This window comes from Podarcis gaigeae, assembly GCF_964106915.1.
Source record: "Podarcis gaigeae genome assembly, chromosome: 3".
NCBI lineage: Eukaryota > Metazoa > Chordata > Lepidosauria > Squamata > Lacertidae > Podarcis > Podarcis gaigeae.
The window spans coordinates 60,647,185-60,668,389 of record NC_139680.1 but is presented as its reverse complement, the minus strand read 5'-3'; the positions used below and the strand labels follow the sequence as shown (position 1 = coordinate 60,668,389).

Sequence of the window (21,205 nt, the reverse complement as noted above, 5' to 3'; positions counted from 1 at the left end):
CCTTTATGGAAGAGACAGAGATCTGCTGAAGGCTCCTGCTGGAGGAAAGGAGGGAAGATGGTTCTCACCAATTTTACTCCCTTCAAACCCCCAATTCTATTTCCCATACTTTTCCAGAAGGTTTTTCTCTCCCTCCTCCTTCTGGTGAGAGTGTCCTGTGAAAAGAGTTCTACTTACAGGAGCTCTGGATCAAAGTCATCTTGTTTCGTTTTGGGGTGGGTTTCATTTTTGACATGGTTTCATAGCAAACTAAAATATGATGTATGCAGAACCTTCTTATTGCAATGGTATTATAGTCAACATGGTGAGCTCCGAATGTTTATAACTGCAGTTCCCATAATTAGTGATAATTGAGCAAGCTGGTTGGGACTGTAATCCAACAACATCTGAAATGCAGCACTGGCTGCCCTTGTTCCATAAGAAGGATCCTGTTGGATCAGGGTGAAAGATCCCTCTAGTCCAGTGCTCTGATTCCCACAGTAGACAATCAGAGGCCTCGGGCAAGCAAAGCCTACAAGCGGCACATGTAGGTAATAGCCCTTCTTCCTGTAACAGCTCTTTGACAACTGGTGTCTGGTGGCATCTCACCTCTGAACCTGGAATTTCCATGTGCAGTGGTACCTTGGGTTACATACGCTTCAGGTTACAGACTCCGCTAACCCAGAAATATTACCTCAGGTTAAGAACTTTGCTTCAGAATGAGAACAGAAATCGTGCAGTGGCGGCACAGCAGCAGCAGGAGGCCCCATTAGCTAAAGTAGTCTTCAGGTTAAGAACAGTTTCAGGTTAAGAACAGACCTCCAGAACTAATTAAGTTCTTAACCCGAGGTACCACTGTAGCCATTATGGCTTGTAGACTTATCCTCTGTGAACTTTTCTACTCCCCGTATAAAGCCATCTAAGCTAGTGGGCATCACCATATCTTGTGGTAGCAAATTTCATAAATTAATGGTGCGCATTGTGAAGACATACTTCCTTTGTTTGTCTTGTATCACCTACCATTGGATGACCTCAAGTTCTGGTTTTATGAGAGGAGGAAAGAAAGATTTCTGTCTGTTCCCTTATGTTGAAGCTCCCCATATAGAAGAGAGAGTAAATTGATATCTACTAATCAGCTATGTTAGTTTCCACTAATTAATTTTTGAGAATTGTTGTTTTGTGAGTGTGCTACAAATCCTGGAGATTCCCAGTCATTTCACAGAGCCACCATTTCTGAGGTTCCTTGGCTAGGAACCATGAGGGTTAAGCAGGTTTGAACATATTTTAACTTTTTCTTCTGGCTATACCCAGAGGCATCTGAACTGCCAACCATTCAAAGGAGGAGAAAAGGTTGTTTTTCTTCTTATGTGAATGCAAAGCACAGTGGCTGCCACTCTTAATTTTGTGAAAAATGTCTTCCTCAGTATGATGTCTGTCAACTTGCCATATTTTTAAATAGATCATAATGGCACATTACAGTTGCCTGCAGCTGACCCTGTTTCTTTTGCATTTCAGAAAGAAGAGTAGAAGGCAAAGATACAGTTATTTCACACTCTAATCAGACCCTGCACACTATTATATTTAGACCATAAAGCATAATTGTATTGGTTTGAGAGTACAGATAAATAAACAGTACAAAATTAACAGCAGATAAACAAATTATCTATCTATTTACCTGTCAAATCTGTAAATCATATTCTCTCTCATGCATTTGGACATACATTTCTGCAAAACAGCTGTGTTTTTCATGTTTCTTCTCTTCCGTTTATGTTTCCTTATTCCTTAATAATTTTATTCCATGTACTATAAGAACAGGAAGTTGTCTGGCACTAATCCAGGCTGTTCATCAGTCAGTCTGGTTCTCTTTGATTGGTTTGACCATATTGCCCAAACTCTCAGGATTCAATTGAACAGTATGGCTCTAACTTGAAGGGACAGTGCAAGGCACCAGAGTAAAGCAAAATAGGGACTTGGAGCATAAGTTCCATTTCCATCTTGGGGGGGGGGATACTATGTGAAGTGTCCCTCATATTTTACACCCAGTAAGTCTAGTCACATGCCTTGGACACCTTCAGACTTGAATCCTGCAGTGTGGTCTGTGTGTGGCTGCCCTGAAAGAGTTTTTAGAAACTGCAGCTGGTGCAGAATGCTTTCTGTTGTCTATTTCTTGGACCATGTCACACTGGCCTTATACCAGTTCTGCTGGCTTCAGATTCATTTCAGGGCCCTATTCAAGGTGCTGGTTATTACTTAGAAAACTCTTAAATGGCATGGGGCCAGGATAGCTGAAAGACTCCCTTCTTCCATATGAATCTAGCTGTGGTTTACTATTTTTTTCCCCCTGAGGGTTCTGATTTATGCTGAGAAGGTGCTTGTAGCATCCAGCTTCTCAGTTAAGTAGCTTTCCACAGCCCAGGGCTCTCCTCTTGTTTTGAACTCCAACTCTCATAAATCCCACCGTGCACAGGAAATGAGCAGGGATTATGGGAATTGTAGGCGAACAACACCTGGAGGATGTTAGGTTGGGGAAGCCTGGGTTAATGCTTTATTTTTATTTTTATTTTATTTTTGGTTTAATGCTTTATGGTTGTTAAGCTGACAATTCATGTTCAAAGGTGCTTTCCTTTTTCCTGTTAGGAAAACGTAGCAAACTTCCTGCTCCCTTTATGTAAACTGTTCTTAGAATAATACACACACACAATATTAGCAGACACCTTACACAAAACAGTCCCAAAGCACAACAAATACACAACATCTTGATACCGAAATGACAGCACCAGCATAAAACCAGCATTTTTTAAAAAACAAACAAACAGCTGCATAGTAGTATTTATTTAGATAACTCACCCAACTTATACTCACCCTGCTTCCCTGAAAGGAGTTGAAACAGCAGATAATTGCTTTACGCAGTCTGGCATTCTAAAAATATTCAGTCTGCCTCAGCAAGCTGCAGGAGTTGTGGGATTTTGTAACACTTCATTTAGAGTGTAAGTGCTGATGCCTTGTTCTGTCTATATAAATTTTGATGTAGATCAGTTTTTCACTCCAGTTGCAAATAGGCAGAAATGCAATCTAGTAAGGAACTAATTCCCTTCCCTCCTCCTGAAATGAGCCTCATCACTAACTAATAGAAGGAACATTTCCTAGACAGGGTAGACGAACCCTGGGGGTCCTGTGGGCACATTTGTAAAGCAGGTGTTGTGGATATCACACACATACACACTGCAACCTATTCTGTTGGCTACAATAGAATGCCAGTCTTAATTTCAGAAGGGAGGGGGAACCTGCGGACACCAGGGAAGGCCTCTGTGGGCACCACAACGTTGGTGACTGGTATACCCTATTCAGTTTCTTCTTCCACTTTCTAAAACTATTTTATTGGTCATCCAGGAGAAATGGTTATACAGTGGTACCTCAGGTTACATACACTTTAGGTTACAGACTCCGCTAACCCAGAAATGGTGCTTCAGGTTAAGAATTTTGCTTCAGGATGAGAACAGAAATCGTGCTCCGGCGGCGCGGCAGCAGCAGGAGGCCCCATTAGCTAAAGTGGTGCTTCAGGTTAAGAACAGTTTCAGGTTAAGTACGGACCTCCAGAACGAATTAAGTACTTAACCTGAGGTACCACTGTACAATAGAGTGAAACCTTAAAGTCTCTCTTTGCTAGAGCTGCATGGTTCAGTAGATGTATAGCAGTTTGTTATGGAACGATTTTCCAAAATACAGTATCTTTTTTGGAAGCTGCAGTGGACAGAGCATGACTTCCTCACACCATTAAGCAGCAAGGAGACTGGCTCTTCCATCAGCAGGGCCAAAACAGAACCATGGAGCTGGAGGAGGCATTGTAGGCCATCAAGCTTGAGGCAGAAAATCCAGAGCTAGAGCATCCCCAGGAGATGGCCGTCTAGCCTCAGCTGCTATTGCTACTTACTTAGTAGCAGAGGAGTGAGGCTGTGGCCAGGTGAATGCAGTTCAAAGGCAGCAGTAAAGCCAATTTGGTTCTCCTGTTAGTGTATTTGCACCATACCAATCTCCCTACAACCTCACCCTTTATCTCCCAGTAAGCAATGGCAGTGCAAACAGCTTGGGGTCAGGTGAGAGGCAGCTCCGCACCATGCTGCCCACTACCATCCAGATGTTCAACTGGGGCAGCAGGGAACACTTTTTTGCAGATGCAAAGAAATATTAGGTTTCTCCTTTTCAGCCATAAGACAGACTCATGTGAGTCCCCAGTGTTTGGAAATACAAGATCGGCAAAAAAGTGCATGCAAACACTTTCCAGCATGATACACCAATATTTTAACTGGTTTCTTTTTTCTGTGGAGAAATTGCTTACGATAGGACAATGGAGCCTTCTAAATTAATTTTAAATAGTTGCATTTATTGACATTTTTAAATTCATTGACTGTTTAGAGGCAGTGTATAAAGGATGATTCTAGGGTTATGATGATTAAGTTGTAATGATAAAGTTTAATAATAACAAAAACTACAGGGTTTATTAAAAGGCAATAAAAGAGCAACAGCATTTTTTTGTAACTTTCTCTGTTATGGCAATTGAATATTATGCCCATGAGAGTTATTGTCTATAAAATTATTTCCACTTGATTAAAGACTATACAGTATAATGAACACAAGACTATATAATGAAAGTTAATACTGTTGTTCAGATTAGGGTGTTTTTTGTGCAAGCTGTCTTCTAGATAACTCTTTTTTCTGTCACCTGCTGAAGTTGCCAAGTCCATTGTGGACCTTTTTGAGGAAGAAAAGAATGTTGCCACTGAGATGCTGGAGGCAGCCTTGGCTTCACATCCTCTCTCTCTTCAGGATAATTTAAAGTCAGCAACTGTTATGTCTTGCAGATGGATGAGAAAGACTGTGTTTAGAGGGGGGAAATAGTTATCTATTAAGGAAAGCAGTTTATGCTTTATGTATCCCCAGCGGCTATGTCTAGATTTAGGCTATGTCTGCATTGCAGTTTTATTGCAGCTTCACTTTTTTCAGCTTTGTTTTGAATTCCACAAAACGTATTTCTGTTTGCTTGAATATCTCTGCATCAAGAAGCCATCCTGTCTGTGTCTGTACATCTACAGACAATTCAAGATTCTTCATTTGTTTCTTTTTCATACTTAATTCCCCTCCCCCTAAATTCTCGTTAATGATGTGGGGGGGTTGGCAGTGGGTCATGCTTACTTTTGAATAAGGCCTTTGTAATTTTTATATTGTTTCTCACTGTAGAGGTATCAGGGCGATGGAGCAATGATACAGGGCAAACCATAAACAGAGGACTCACAGAGTTCTTTTTATCTCCTGTTTCCCTTTTGCGCAGTTTCCATCTGCATACATTTCAGAGCACTTACTAGGTTAGAGCAGGCCTTGCAAAATCGCACTGGGCTTCTTGCCCTCACTATGCAGGCCATCTGCATGTTGCATATGTTGTAAGACAAGCCAAATGTAGACAAGCGCTGAGTGATAGATGAGATTTGGAGAGGGGGGTAGCATTATTAACTTATGGCTCAGTCAATATTTATTCCCTGAAGCAATATTGACTTACCACCCATGAGTTTCTAACACTTGAAACTTTTTCATTTCAAAGAGCAGCATTTCTAACTTATTGTTAATAATTATAACAACTTACATAGAACATAATGTATATACATTTACGTACAGTCATCTCTTTAAAGACCAACAGCACTAAGATATTTTTGTGAAACTTTATTTTCTGGTATAACTAGATCTGGAAGAATATATATCAAACCCTTGAAAAATAGCATCCTTTTGATTTAGTTATTAAAGGCGGCATCCTTCATCAGGATGCCTGCAGTAAAGGGCAAGATGGCATCGCCTTCCCACTCAATGTACAGAAGCTGACTGGACTGCCAGTTGAATCTTACTTCAACCCTGGCAGCGTTATCCAGCTCAGGAAATATGGATGTCTTTATTTAAGTTGATGTGTTATTTTATTTTATTTTGTTTTGTTTTGTTTGCTTGCTTGCTTTGTATATGGTGTGGTATAACACCCTGCTGCTGCACCTTTGGGTTGTTAGTAACGGTTGTTATGCTACAATAACTAACAAACAAACAAACAGACACTGGTGACAATATAGCATTCTCCATCTTGTGTGAGACAGCGGGCTTGTTGAAGGAGTCCTGGCTGTGCCATGTAGCATGCACTGCTCTGTCTCCCATCAGAGGGCTGCAGTTACTGCCTTTCCAGCAATTGCCCCCCTTTTTCCTAATGGTAGCATGCCCTCCAACATCCCAGTGATGAAAATGAAGACGGCAGTTCTGTCCGCATGCCCCGTATATGTGTGTGTGTACAGCCTCAGTCATGGCAGCCAAGTGGAAACTCCACCTTCATGGGCAGTCTACCCACCACTCCTCTCCACCAGCACCAGGCACTGAGCACAAAGATTCTGAATCCCCACCTATCTTCCCTGTCTGGTACTTGACTCCATGGAGCCATTGCCTGGCATGCCCTGCTAGAAGCACTCCTTCTGGCTGGCAGCAGGAAGGTGAACATACTGCAGGGCTGGCAGTGGTGGGCAGGCCTTGATGAGGACCTTCTGGGTGCCCCCAAGAGCAGCAGTAGTTGCCTGAGTGCAAAGGCAGTCAAAGAGAAAAACAACAGCCAGATGGGCAGGGTATAAATTATCATTATCATTATCATTATCATTATCATTATTTAAAGGTTGTCAGCACCACCATCGTCTGGTTCCTTCCTGCCACCAGAAGGAGTGCCGAGCCCAGGCCTCCTCCTTGGAGAAGAAGTAATGGCTGCGCTCTGCTGTGCTCGAACAGGATGCAAGTTACAGAGGGCACGCAGAGCACAGCTTCAGTCTCCTGCTAAGATGGGACTGTGCACATTTCTCTCTTATTTAAAATGTGCCAGCTGACTTGCGTGGCACCCAAGAATGAGCGTCTTTGAGTTCCTCACTCTTGCAGGAGACCAAAAGACAGGACATTCCAGGATCCAATCAGAAGCCAGGATGGCTTTTGTAATTCCAGGATGTCCTGGTCAAAACAGAACAATTGCCGAGGGCTGGCCCTGTACAGTACAGAGCTGAATAATAATATCCAGCTTCACTTCCCCCTACTCCTGTCAGGTTAAGTTGGAATCACGGTATTCAAGTGTAGTACAGTAGTAATGCTAATGTTTCTGTAACTGGAGGAACAAGCTATTCTTGTTTTGCTGTCTTGAGTATCAATTATTTGCATTTTGAAATGAATCATAGCCCGAAAGGATGCCATTGCTATTTGCTTAGATAATCAAGACGTAAGCTAATTTATATAATATATCAGTGCTTGCAAGCTAGAATCTTACCTAATGTCGTTGTGTTCTGCTTCAGTTCATTCATAAGAAGAGATTTTTAAATAGCTCCATTTCTCCAACTACCCAGCCGAGATACGCAGAGGAAGATTCTTTGAGATTTCAAAGTGTAAATTAATTTCTTGGCATTCACAGTAGAATCCATAACTTGCCATCAATCTATAAGACAAAACTTATTACCTTGTTGGAAAGCCAGTGAGGGGTGGTGGAAGTTTAGATAAAAATTGTATCAATTGCTTTTTTATTTTTAGCAACCAGAGTTTCAGGTCACCTTCTGAAAATGTCCCCTAATCAGAGCCAGTCTAGCCTGTACTCTGTTATCTGTTCTCAGGAACTGCAGCAGGACTAGTTAAATATTGATCTAGACTGCATTTTATTTTATTTGTTTTGTGTTTCCTGTACATTTTAATTTTGTTGTGAGCTGCCTGGAAATGGCAGGATATAAATTTTTGAATAAATTAAGAATATAGCATATATAATGGGGGTTATTCAAGTCCATGTTTGCACTAGTGCAAGAATCAGCACTAGCACAAGGGGGTTTTCCCCCTCCTGCTCCCCCTCACTGTCCCAAAATATGCTCTGGAGGATACGGAGAAAATTCAGATTTAGGGGAATGCAAGTGGAGGTGAAAGAAAGAGATGGTTTCATTGTACGAGGAGAAATTCTTGCTCCGATGAAACAACCTGCTTAGCACTTTGTTGAATACAACCTATTATTATAATGCACTATCATTCCTTTAGGGATAAACAAAAACTTACTCTAAAAAGTTGATGGTTGTGTTGCTTTTTCCTTATTAGTGTGAAATGCTATACAAATTTAATAAATTTTGCCTAAGCTTCTTTATAAAAAAAAATGTTACAGATCTTCCACCTTGTAAGTACACTTAGAATCACACCCTTAATGCTCCCAAACATTTTAGGTTCAGAGTATCTCAGAAAATGCACGCTAATTTCCAGATCCCTTCTAGGGATGTTATGAAATTACATTCATGAAGACTTCCCATCAAATACTCTGTGTGTGTGTGTGTGTGTGTGTGTGTGAGAGAGAGAGAGAGAGAGAGAGAGAATGAATGATACCTGAGAACAATTTTTTTTTTAATGTCCTAAAGTTACACGCAAAATTAAAAGCCTAATACTAATAGAGGCAATGTTGGCAATCCTCAATCCCTTGAAAGTATGTATGTAATAAATAATAATGGTTCCCTTGTCCTTTTTGCAAAAATAGCTCTTCTTAGATTATAGTTATTAAATGCTAAAGGAAAGTATGTTTCAAAACATCGTTGATAATGTGGTAATTTAGCATCTTTTAAAATACCGCCAATGGTAGAATTTCCGCAAATTCCCAAGGTAATTCCCCTCTCCCGCCCATTATTATGCAGAAGGGCTGTTAGTACATGTAGATAACACAGAGCTAGATGGACCAATGGTCTGATTCAGTATAAACATGCTCCACTCTAGAAGGTTTTCATAGTGTCTACTTATTGTTAATTTTTAGTACTTGGATATAGAATCCAACTTGTTAGCTATTTATATCAAAGCAAAACATCACCAATAATTGAATTTCTAGTCATGGGTAAAATAATGTACAGTGGTACCTCGGGTTACAGACGCTTCAGGTTACAGATTCTGCTAACCCAGATATAGTACCTCAGGTTAAGAACTTTGCTTCAGGATGAGAACAGAAATCGCACGACGGCCGTGGGAGGCCCCATTAGCTAAAGTGGTGCTTCAGGTTAAGAACAGTTTCAGGTTAAGAACAGACCTCCAGAATGAATTAAGTTCTTAACCCGAGGTGCCACTGTAATAACCAGCCTTACTGCAACTAAAATGGGAAATGACCTTAATACTAGAGTGCTGTTAAGGTGTTCAAACTGGGAATATTGCCAGGCAAACAGCATTGTAAGTGAAATTTCCTTTGTTGCTGTTTAGCGGCAAGAGAAGCTGCCTGGGTAGAAAAAGAAGAGAGAGCAAGGCAATATTATGAGAAACACCTAGAGGAGCGCAAAAAGAAATTAGAAGAGCAGAGACTAAAAGAAGAGAGAAGGCGAGCTGCAGTGGAGGAAAAACGCCGACAGCGGATAGAAGAGGACAAGGTAAGCGGACTGTCCTAGGGGGATCTTATGGGAAGCTGAATTTCCACCTTCAGCAGTGAAAACACATTTACTTTTTTGCCACTAGCATCAATGTAGGCTCCTTCCTGCATTCCCTCCACTGTGTATACATTTTTAGATGTATTTAGAATTTTTTATTGTTTTATTGCTGGTGTGTTTGAGGCCCTGGGCTCCTTTGGATGGAAGGTCAGGATATGAATTTAAGAAATAAATGACTTGCAGGTAGGCAGGAAAAGTCTGTGAGCCTCAATGAGCAGCAGTGACCACCCATACAGCAGGATGGGTGTACTTGGTAGTTCATGCATGTCTCCATTCGGAATGGCTCTTTGGGCACACCTGAAGATGAACACATTGTACCCTTGTTGATTGCATTGTTGTTGTCAAAATATGGCTGCCTCTGTTCAGACATTTAGCTGTGTGTTATCTCATTAGGAGCGCCATGAAGCGGTCGTGCGGCGCACAATTGAGAGGAGCCAGAAACCGAAACAAAAGCAAAATAGGTGGTCCTGGGGAGGTGCACTTCATAACAGCAGCAGCATTAACAATACAGGTAAAACAGGAGACCAGGTGTCTCAGCCTGGCTCCCTAACTTTGTGCTAATATGGGTTTATGGACTGTGATTGAGGAAACTTTTCCACTCTTCTTGCCTTTTCTGCCTAAGCGCTCACAAATGAGAAATTGAACTAATGCTTTAAGAACTGACTGCTCTTTTTCACTCCATCTGTATTTGCACTTAATTTGCTTTGTTCGTCTCTTTCGCTCTCTCTCTGCCTGTCTCTTCTCTGACCTTGTGTGTGTGTGCCAGCAGTCTTTCGGTCTAAGCCAAACTTTTGAAAACTCATGTACTTGCCGAACTTTATTAATATGAGTATTTTAGGGAAACAATGTGAATTCTTCTATAAAAAGTGGAAGCGGGGGTTTGTTTTGTTGCTGCTTTAAAAGCCAGTGTTTGGGGTGGGTGGGTGGCGGGTCCACTCATCAGCATAACTAATATTCATTAATATTGAAAAGATTTTAAAGTAGTTTTCTCCTTTCCTCTGAAAAAGTTCAGTTTGACAAAATATCAGGTACAAAATAAATCATGCAGTATTTTCCCCAAGCGCATTCTGTGTATGCAGGTGTCATGCGATGGCTTTAATTCTAAAGAGATGCCTGGTACGCTTTAACATTAGGAATTTGCATATATATCGAATACTTTCTTCTACACAAGCTCAATAATGGGTGTTACTGCCTTTATCATGAAACAAATATGTGTATCATTGCGCTTACCAAGAGCAAGTACTTCGTATTACTACTAATTTCATTGTGTTGCAAAATCAATAAACAGTTGCTTTTCCATAACAATGTTCTACTTACTCTCTTTGCTTCTCTCTTTATAACTTGTTTGCTGCCTTTTAAATTTTTCTTTACTTTTGAAAATCATTGTCTTGCATTCTGTCCCTAGGTTATTTTGTTGAATCATCATTCACCTTTCTCGATTTAGCAGGCTTGGAGTACCACTTCAGACCTCTGGGTGGTGCTAGAAAACCCGGTACATAAATCCCTGTGATTTTGTTGGTTTTATTTTTATCACCAGTAGTTTATCTCCTCAGAATAGGACCAGTACACCAGTAACTAAACCATCTTTCGTTAGAGACAGTGCATGCCTAACACTTGCTGCATAGACTAGAGCTGATAGATAGCCCCTGCCTCTTCACATTTACCAAGCTATTATTGGGTGACTTAAAGAATGTGGCACAGCTTCTCAAAATACAGCATACAGTTTTGAAGGGATTCTGTTTATATACAGTATTTGGACTCTTCTCCCCCCCCCCCCCACTACTTTCAGAAGCAAACAACATTTTCAAAATTCCTTTTGGGGGATTATAGTTGTTCAGTTCTTTTTTTTATCCTCCTTTCTCCCCACTTCCCACCTCTCATTTACAACTGAAATCCCTTTAAACTGTGCGCTTACCTTTCTGTGCTCTTGAAGTAACTGTTAAGTTCTCAGCATAGCACAGCTGCTGACTTTGCAGCATTGGAAGAGAAGGGTGGTGCAGCGTGATAGTGCATTCTCAAACCAAGCCAGCATTTAAGGAAAGTAAAATAAACCCCATTACAAAGTATGTGTGCTGCAGATTGCCCTTCAGATTACCATTCACTCCTCCCTCCCCTCTCTCCAGACATGCAGTTTCTGTCTCTCCAAACAAATATGGCAGATGGCATTCTGGTCATGTCTGCTTCAGTGCTCTCTCCTAGCACTTCTTAATTTTTCCTTTCTAACCTCTCTCACCACTCACAACAGCTTTTCGCAATCCCCCCCTCCCAGCCCTCATGCTTTCTCCTCACATTACTAGTTGCTTATCTTCTGCTATAGAAAAAATAATATTAAAATTGCAGATTTTTTTGGCCTATCCTGTTTTTTGTTTTTGTTTTTATTAAAAAAAAAGGCTGGTGGTGGAGGAGAAATTTCACTCTAGGATTGCAAAATGGCTAGGATTGTATATCATGCTAGTGTAAATGGTGGAGAGGATAAGAAAAAGTGGGTATGGACAATGAAAAAAGTCCTAATAAAAAGCGGCATATAGGTGTTGGTATAATGGCTGGAATGATTAGGATAGTATGACATTTGTCCAAATGGTCATTCAATAATGGATGCTTTTGGTAAGGCATCTATTTTATGTGACACCAACTTTTCCCTTTGGGGGAAGAACCCTCAAAATTACGTATTTGTTATTTAAATTTATATCCCACCTTTTCAGACAATGATAAAATAAAACAATCGCATTAACGTATGAAACACACATAAAATAAACAAACAGCAAATATGGGCAGATATCCCTATTTGCTTCAGGGCACAGGGTTAGATTTGTGCAAGCCTCTGCCCAAATAAGTTCTCATATACTTATAGATTTTATATATATATATATATATATGTTAACTGGATTGATATTTAGCATGATATAGCAGTATATAAATAGTTTTTATAATTAAAAAAACAAAATCCATTAAATCAGCTTCATATCCTCTATAATTTATTTACAGGAATTCTTAGAACTTTGAGTCTGCCTAACTTTTGGTCCCCTTCTTTGGTCTCCTTTCTTGGCATGGTGTGCTGGCTGTATTCACTCCTGTCTCATCTTAATAATACAGGTGCTCATGATTCTGAAGCATCCTGGTCAAAAGACTTACTTCCTTCTGGTTTGCATGACACATAGGCTAATATGTGGCTTACCGAGACTGAAAATTCAGGCTTCTGGAAAGAAGCATGCAGCCCCTTTGCCTCTGCTATGTCTTCTTTTTTTTTTTGCTCCTACTACATGCTGGGCTACACCAAGCTTACACTTCGTCTATTGCCTGAATCAGGGCCTGTGGTTAAAACCTTCTCCTCCTTAACCATGAGCTGTAGCCAAGGTTTGTACATGCAAACCAGAACTTAGTAGCCAAATGCTCTTTTTAAACAGATTTGTTTTTATAAAGCCCAAATATGGGTAGGCATGTCAATGCTTCTCTATCATTTCCCCATATTTCCTCCAGGCTTACTGCATCACCTTTTTTGTAAGCACAATGAGATGGACATAGAAATTTCATTGTGTTTATTTATTGCCATTTCATTCAGATTTGTCTCGTTAAAATGCTGAATGAATAATGATGGCAACCTGACATTATATCATTTTGTGCCCAGTCTTTGAGTCACCTACAAAGTCCCCTGAAAGTCCTTCCTGTTTGTTAAAGGTGCCATTTGATAGGAAGAAAACCTATTACTCTGGTATACTTTTCCCTCTAGAGGACTAGGAAGTTGCATTTCTGCATGTGGGCTGTCAATTAGCATTATTTCCATTTGTTTTAGATCCAGACAGGCGATCTGTTTCAACAATGAACCTTTCGAAACATGTTGATCCAGTCATTAACAAGCGACTCTCCTCCTCATCTGCAACATTACTAAATTCTCCAGACAGAGGTACAGTTTTTTTAAAAGGAACAACTGAAAGGAAAGAGCTAAAATGTTCTGTAAAACCTCAGCAACTATTAAAGGCACTTTATTTACATTGCAAAGAGGAAAGAAAAAAGCTTCCAACACAAGACCATGTTTTGGAAAGAAAAAAAACACCACATATCTGAAATATTGAAACTTGCCTGAATCGGTACACTTAGCAAGTGCTAAAAGCAGTGCTTCTGTCAGGTTTTTTAGTAAATGAATTGAAAACTAAAGAACTAGCTCATCTATCTCTCCATACTGCATGGAATCCATTTTAATTTTTTGAACATCACCACTAGACCATACTCATTTGGTCATTTTATATTTTTTTAACCACTTAAAAACAAGTTATTGAATTTCTCCAGGGCATTCAGATAACTGGCTTAAGTAGGGTAAGAAACTGGATATTCAGTGACTCTGTGATCTTACACAGTGACTTGATTTGAAAGATAAGCTTTATTCCAAATCATATTTCAGTCTTTCGGCTGGAGGTGGGGGGTGTTCAGCTAAATGAGATGCTTCTTTCATTTTAATGTTTTATTGGACATAGAACAAAAAATGGGGTCTGTCTCATATGTTCGTTGCTTAGAAACCGATAGATGAAATATACTATCTCAGTGTTAACCAAAAATATCCAGAGTGTTGTAATCTGATTTGTTGCAGATACTCATTTTTAAAATATAGGTTGATATTTATTTATTTATATATATATATTTAAAAGGTTATCAATTATTTTAAGACAGTATTGTGAAACTGGTTGGAAGGTCTCATATGTTTGGTAAACCCAGGCTGCAATCCTATACACCCTTACCTGGGAGTAAGTACCATTAAATTCAATGGGACTTGCTTTTGGGTAAACATGCGTAGGATTGTTCTGATTATGTCTTTGCAATCTGTGGGGTTTGCTTTCAGTATTTGTGTGTGCTTTTCTGCATGTATGGCAATATATGTGTCCCCATGCTGTGTTGTATGCCAGGCTGATAGTTCATATGCCGTAGCTTTGAAACATTGTCAAAGAGTGACTGATCTGGCTGTAACAACCTTTTAGGTAGCAAAGTACCATTTCTCAAGAAATTGTTCTTACACAAGAAAAATAGTTTATTTCTTTTCTATATTAATGCACAGAAACTTTCAAAGATCCCCTCCCCAAAAAAAGTTAACTCTTCTCTTTAAAAAAAGTTTAAGATTTATGATAAAATGTATTGGAAGGCAGAAAAGAGATACACACTTCCTATTTATTGCAAGTGGTGTTTGTAGATAAGTGTGCCTGTTTGCAAATCACGAATTGAGCTTTGAAAGGAGTGGTTGTAATCGCATGTGTTTTGCTCCTGAAAAGTGCTCTCCTTAAACTTACTTTCCAAGTTCCCCAGTACATCCATTCCATGACAATTTAGACTTCTGTATGTTCAGGCAGAAGTGTTCGTGTAACATTTAAATGAATGTGGAAACCTAGTTTTGCTGTGAAAATGCAGAGCGATTTTCAAAGTTGACTCTTGACCTACCAAACTTGGTCCTTTAGATTCCCAGTTTCAGTTGTTCTGAAGAGCTACCTGGGTGTCATTAAGAGTTTTACCAGCTAGGTTTCTTCGTATTATCAGAGATTATAGCTCTCATAGCCCTGGTGGCATTGCTTTTGAGAATGCTTTGACAGGAACTATACCAGTGGTGGGTGAAGCCAGAAGCAAAAGTGGGTGGAGTCTCAGATGTATTTCTCCCTCTATGTATAGTAGTACAGCTAGTTTGTCTCATATACTTCTCTCTATCTCGGATCTATTATCAGAGTTCAAGGACACATTCCATCCTGGCAAAAACTATCAGGGTGCAAAGCAGAGCTAGAAAGGGGTGCGGCCTGTGGAGGATTTCATGGGCCAGGTAGAGAAGTCTAGAGCAGGCATAGGCAAACTCGGCCCTCCAGATGTTTTGACACTACAATTCCCATCATCCCTGATCACTCATCCTGTTAGCTAGGGATCATGGGAGTTGTAGTCCCAAAACATCTGGAGGGCTGAGTTTGCCTATGCCTGGTCTAGAGAGCTGTATTTGGCCACAATGCCTGAGGTTCCCCATCTCTGATCTAGAGCAGTGAGCTGGGCCACTGTGAGAGCTAACTCTCCACCCCCTCCCATTGCTGCATCCTTGTGCACTGTTTGACAAGCCGCCTTTGAAACTGAGTCTCAAAAGCAGTTTTCCTTCTGACATGACATGATGTGACACTGGTATTAAATGGAGGAAAACTATGTATGGAAAAGCTCTTCTGTAGTCCTAAATTGCATTTTTGGATCATGGCTTTAAATATGAATTGGAGCCAAGTGTCATATTTGCCTTTTAAACACGAGCATTTTTTGAGATACCCGAAGAATTAAATGCACTTTTAAGGACTATCAATTATGTATTCCCCCTAAAGGGTCAGATTGTCATCTATCTTCTCCCCCTCCATTACACAAATGTATGGCTGGCAGAGCTATACAAAAGAATTCCAGTTTTTTTCCTATTTGCCACTACATCTGCTGCATCTGCTACTAAGTTGGTAGAGCATGAGACTCTTAATCTCAGGGTCGTAGGTTTGAGCCCCACGTTGGGCAAAAGATTCCTTACAGGGGGTTGGACTGGATGACCCTTGTGGTCCCTTCCAGCTCTACAATTCTATTATTCTAACACAAGAAGAGCCTGGCTAGACGAGGCCAACATTAGTCCAGTATATTGCTGCTTACAGTGGCATACTAGATGGCTGTTGGTAGCCCACAAGCAGTGCATGAGTACAAGAGGAGCAAGCTTGCTTATGAGCTTCAGCAGCTGATGTTCAGAGGCATACTCTCCCCAATACTGGAGGAGGTACACAGCCATTGTAACTAGTAGCCAAGGATACTTTCATCCATGAATTTGTCCAACGCCATTTTTAAACCATGCAAGTCGGTGACCGTCATGTCTTCCAGCAGTGCCTTCCATATTTAAGTATGTGCTCTGTGGAAAAGTAGTTGCTTTTGTCTGTCCTGAATCCTCGCATCGTTCAGCTTCATTGGCTGATCCTTCATTCTGGTATTATGTGAGGGAAAGAAAAAGTCTATCGAGCCACATTTTCTGTGTTTGTGTGTGTATCTACTGTATTTTTATGTGTGCTCCGCTGTATTTTTATGTGTGCACCCTTTGTCCTCTGCTCTTGTGGCTGTGCGGCATCTCTGGTGTAGAACGAAAACCTGATTCCTGTGGCCCACCAGATGTTGTCATACGTCAGTGCTCAGGGATGTTGGGAGTTGTGGTCAAGGAACACCTGGAGAGCCAGCAGTTCCCCACCCTTGCTCCCCAAAATGGCGTTGCCTCACAAATTAGACTCCAGATGGCCCTTAGCCAGGCCAGTTTCAGGAGCTAAGCTGTGGTGTGCAAAAGCATGGCTATAAAGCTAGGGCATTTTATTATTTTTTTCTCAACAGATCCTGCACCCAACAAAGACTCCCAGCTCAAAATATGAAGGGAACTTGCATTCCTATCCTATGGATGTTTACTCAGAAGTAAATTCCCTATGCATAATAAATAGTACTAGTTTTTGGATCTCACACCCCCCCCCACTCCACTTACTTAGCTCCATGATGATTTCACAACAGGATTAGTAGAAAAAACATATTGTACAGAAAATGAAAATAGCTCTCTGAACCAACTGCAGGACTGTAGCCAAACTGGCTTTGTTTTTAGATTGCGTGGGTGGACTCAGCACATCGGCTCTCCACAAACCCCACACATAGTGTAATCTGTGCCTGTCCAGGAGGTGAGATCATATTGAGATCAACATAAATTGTACTGTCTGCGAAGCCCAAGGTTCCTTGAAAGCACAGGTTCTGCAACCTGGTATAAGACATATCAAAAAGGCCATTCAAGCTTTTGTCCAGCAACATCAAATAGGAACTACTGAAAGTGGCAAATTTATCCTTGCCATTTAGCTGGTTGGTGACAACTTTCCAAGTAAATAGTTGTCTATACCCACCATCCATTTGGAGCACCCTAAGTAGTTTTCCACTAATGGATGCATTAAGGTAACACCACACAGGACTATCCCTCAGTGACAGGCCACAAGCTTTGCATGCACAGGGTCCTTGGTGCAATACCTACATTCCAGGTAGGGCTAGGTAAGACTCCTATCTGAAACCCTGGCTGAAAATATTTAGTTAGATGGACTAATAGACACAGATGGGTTCAGTACAAGGCAGTTTCATATGCTCTGTATATGTAGCAGTTTTCATGTGACACAAATTTATCCATTGTTAATGGTACTCAAAAGGACCAATTGAAATAATTGGACTTACTCGTTTCAGTGAGTCTACTCTGTCTCTATCACACATTGTCTCTTATGCATACAATAAATTGAGTACAACTATTTTAATTGCTCAGAAAAGTGTTTAACCGTATAAAATGCTAGCATACTTTTGCACAATTGCATTTTGCATTTAATTTTTCAGTTATGCCTCTAGTAGGTAAAGGAAAAGGTGGCCCTTAGCTTCACTGTTGGCTTCCACAGTGCACATAATTCAGATGGGTAAAAAATAAATAAATCAAATAGCTCCGTCTTTTTGCTCTAAAGCATAAAATATATGTTCAAAACCTTTTACTGGGGATGTAGCACACATTTCAGTTAGACCTGAATCCTGAGTTCATAAATATTCTGGTGCTGTTTACAAAATCTGAATAGTCCCTGATGTTTTTGAAAAGTTATATTCCAGAGTTACATTTAGCCCATTTCTTTCATTTACCTGTTTAGACCAATTTTAACAGTAAAGAGTGTAGTTGTAGTATAACAATAACAAAGTGCAATTTCCTTTCTAAAATCTAATCTTTTATGAACATATATTCACTAAATATCCTAAGGATGATAAAATACTTTCCAACTTGAAGCAATGTATTGGGTTTAGATTTCTGACATAAGTAAATTTTCTATTTTGTAGGAAAAAATGGATACATTTTTATTTTATTTTATTACACAGCTGTTTGATAAGCCAGTCCAAGAGAATTACTCCTAATTGTTCTAGCATGACCCCTCAGGTCAATGAAAACTAAACGGGATCTCGAGACCTAAATTATGCAGCACCTAGCTAAGTGTGCATCCCTTTTTCATAGTGCCTACATGGGGTTAAATTTAACTGATTCCTACTGAAACCTCTTCATGGCTATGCTTAGGAGAAAGTACCACAATGCATTTGAACTTTTCTTCCTTTTTGTTACAGTGCTTTGGAGTCAAAATTGTTCACCTTCCAAATAGTTTCACTTTGATTTCCCAGTGGAAAAATATCTCTGCTTTTCTCTTGATTGATCTTCAGCTGGTAGAAGCTGATGTGGAGTAGGTTTTTTTTATTAAATTGTTTAGATATGGGGCAAATGGGCTTGTTAATTTCATCCATCAACATATAACTTTGTAATATCCTACCACTTTTCTCCTAGACATATACAGCATTTGTGTTTGTTCTGTCACCACATATATTCAGAACCTATTTCTCCAAAACTTTAGATTCAATTCTGTCTAACCTGTTCTAGGCATGGAAGCTCTGACCCAGTTTGTACGTTACTCTTCCTGTTCAACATGCTTATGTTATTACTCACCAGTACTGGAGGAACTGGATGTTGTGATATTTCTGATCTTGGGAAGAAGCTGCAATGTTCTACAACTTCTCTTCTCTGGCATTACATTGCTGGCAGGGGGGAAGCACCAGCAATAACAGGAAGGTGCTACTGCCATCACCTTCCTCTTAGTGCATAAGGACTTGCATGCACAGAAGAGATACATGCAGTGGCGTAGAGTGGGTTGTCAGCACCCGGGGCAAGGCAAGTAATTTGCGCCCCTTAACCCATGGATTTGCACCCCCTAACCCGTGGATTTGCGCCCCTAACCCTAACCCCCAGATGTTGCGCCCGGTGCGGCCGCCCCCCCTGCACCCCCCACGCTACGCCACTGGATACATGTGCATAGCCCACCACCACACACCGGCCTCTAATTTTGGCCTAGAACTGTGTTGATAGCAAATTTTACAGAAGCATGTAAAACATTCATGATAGCAAGTGAAGTTGTGCAGTTTATTTTGCTTTTCTGATACAAAATGTGGGGGTGGTGTGGTACAAATGCATTATGTTGTTAACTTGGCAATTAGCTTTTACAACTTTTTCTAGTTGCTAATAGATAACAGTGCCAACTTTACTTTTATTATTTATCAATATTGAACCATGCAGAACTGGGAGAAACAAATGATTAGAAAATAATCAGTTCACTCAGGTTTTCCAAGGAAAATTTGTAGGGGAGAAAGATATTTAATTCTTCCCATGTCTACTGATTATGACTTGCAAATCCCCCCTCATTTTTACCCCTACTTCCAGTTTCAGAGTCTGACTTGAGAGAAAAATGGGGTAAAATGCTCCCCCACACTCAGTTTCACCCATGCATTTGTGTTAAAGGGAAAATGCAAGGTTCCAAGCCCTCAGTTTGCCTCCAAGCATGTGTTTCTATCTTAAGTTTCAAGGTGCTGCTACAGAAGAAGCAGGAGGCAGGGAAATGAAAGGGCAGCAAGAGCAATAGTACTCAGCAATGTTTCTTCCTTGAATCTTTCAATTATTTTCCCTCCCATGAACTTGTACTTTGCTTGTGAACAGTTTCTTGAAGCGAATGTGTGTGTAAGAAGTGGCGGAGAATGGAATCTGCTGACTTTCATAGTAGGCAGAGAAAAGTGGTGCCCGGAACAGCTCATTGGGGGAAAATAATGCAAATGATGTTCCTCAAGATTTTACTGCAATGCCTCCCCCCCCCCCCCTGCATTTTTAAGATTCAAGTTTTAATGGCCACAGATGTGCCTTAATGGGGGCATACATAGTATATTTTGTACTTTATGTAATCTGTCTGGACATGGTTCTATTGACGAAAAACCTCTTTTGCAGCAGTTTATTATGTAAGAGCATTTATGCAGGCAGTCTACTATGAATGTGAGAAAATTTTTCTTCTGCAACTCCATTTTCCCCGGGGTGATAAAATTAAATTAGAAGGAGCATTCAAGTTCCTTCCAGGAAAAGTTTGAGATGTGATTTGTGCTTCAGGGTTGGATGAAGTCTAAGTTGCACTTGGAAACAAGGGCTACTGATGTTAAATTGCGGTTAATTTGTCCCCTTGGTTTCAATCAGACCTGTGTATAGCTAACTTAATCTGGATCCACTTACATAATGCTTTTATCTGTCTGTTTCTCTGTGAATGCATACCAGTTTCAGAAGAGATTACTTCTTTCCCCACATTAGAAGAATTGTTTCTCCATGTATGTGAAAAGCGTGACATAACCACCTGAAAAATGGACTTTGGAGCAGTTCTAGTGTGTCATGAAACCCTGTGTTAGGCGAGAAGCAGATTGATGAAGCTTATTGGGCAAGCTTTCACACTTTCTGCCACTACTTGTTGCAGATTGAAAGGAAACATGTGCATCTCATTGATGTGGAAAATCATGCAATGCATGTAGAACATGTGCATCTCCCATGTGTTTTCCTTTTGCACATTGCAAGAAGCAACAGAAATGGAGGCAGTTGCATTTCAAAGCTTCTTGGAGGGGGTGAAACAGGCCATGGTAAATGTTTTCTTTGTGAGAGCTGATAAATAAAAGACATGAGCAACGGTAGTGATGGTGCATGGAAATAACTTTTAAAAAACCTTTCACAATGAGCCACTCTATACGCTTCACATTGAAATACATATATTCTGGTTAGGAGGAACAGAACATCTATTACTCATCAGAGCACTGTGATATATGTCAAAAATTTCTTGAAAAGGTGTGTTGACAATAAAAAGTGAACTAGAAATAATACTATAAAAAGTAAATGG

General features: G+C 40.3%; 1 protein-coding gene and 1 long non-coding RNA gene across 7 annotated transcripts in view; both read left to right on the top strand.

Annotated features, from left to right (window-relative positions):
• Positions 1-21,205, top strand: part of MAP7 (microtubule associated protein 7) — a 97,560-nt gene that overhangs the window by 59,923 nt on the left and 16,432 nt on the right. For all 6 annotated transcript variants that reach the window (XM_083731663.1, XM_083731662.1, XM_083731660.1 and 3 more), the window contains exons 4-6: positions 9,235-9,398; positions 9,849-9,966; positions 13,246-13,356. In XM_083731663.1, coding sequence (XP_083587789.1) covers positions 9,235-9,398; positions 9,849-9,966; positions 13,246-13,356 — 393 coding nt within the window. The remainder of the gene's footprint in view (positions 1-9,234; positions 9,399-9,848; positions 9,967-13,245; positions 13,357-21,205) is intronic.
• Positions 13,365-21,171, top strand: LOC310841149. The gene is made up of 2 exons (XR_014562385.1): positions 13,365-19,149; positions 19,325-21,171. It is a non-coding gene; the product is annotated as an uncharacterized lncRNA (long non-coding RNA).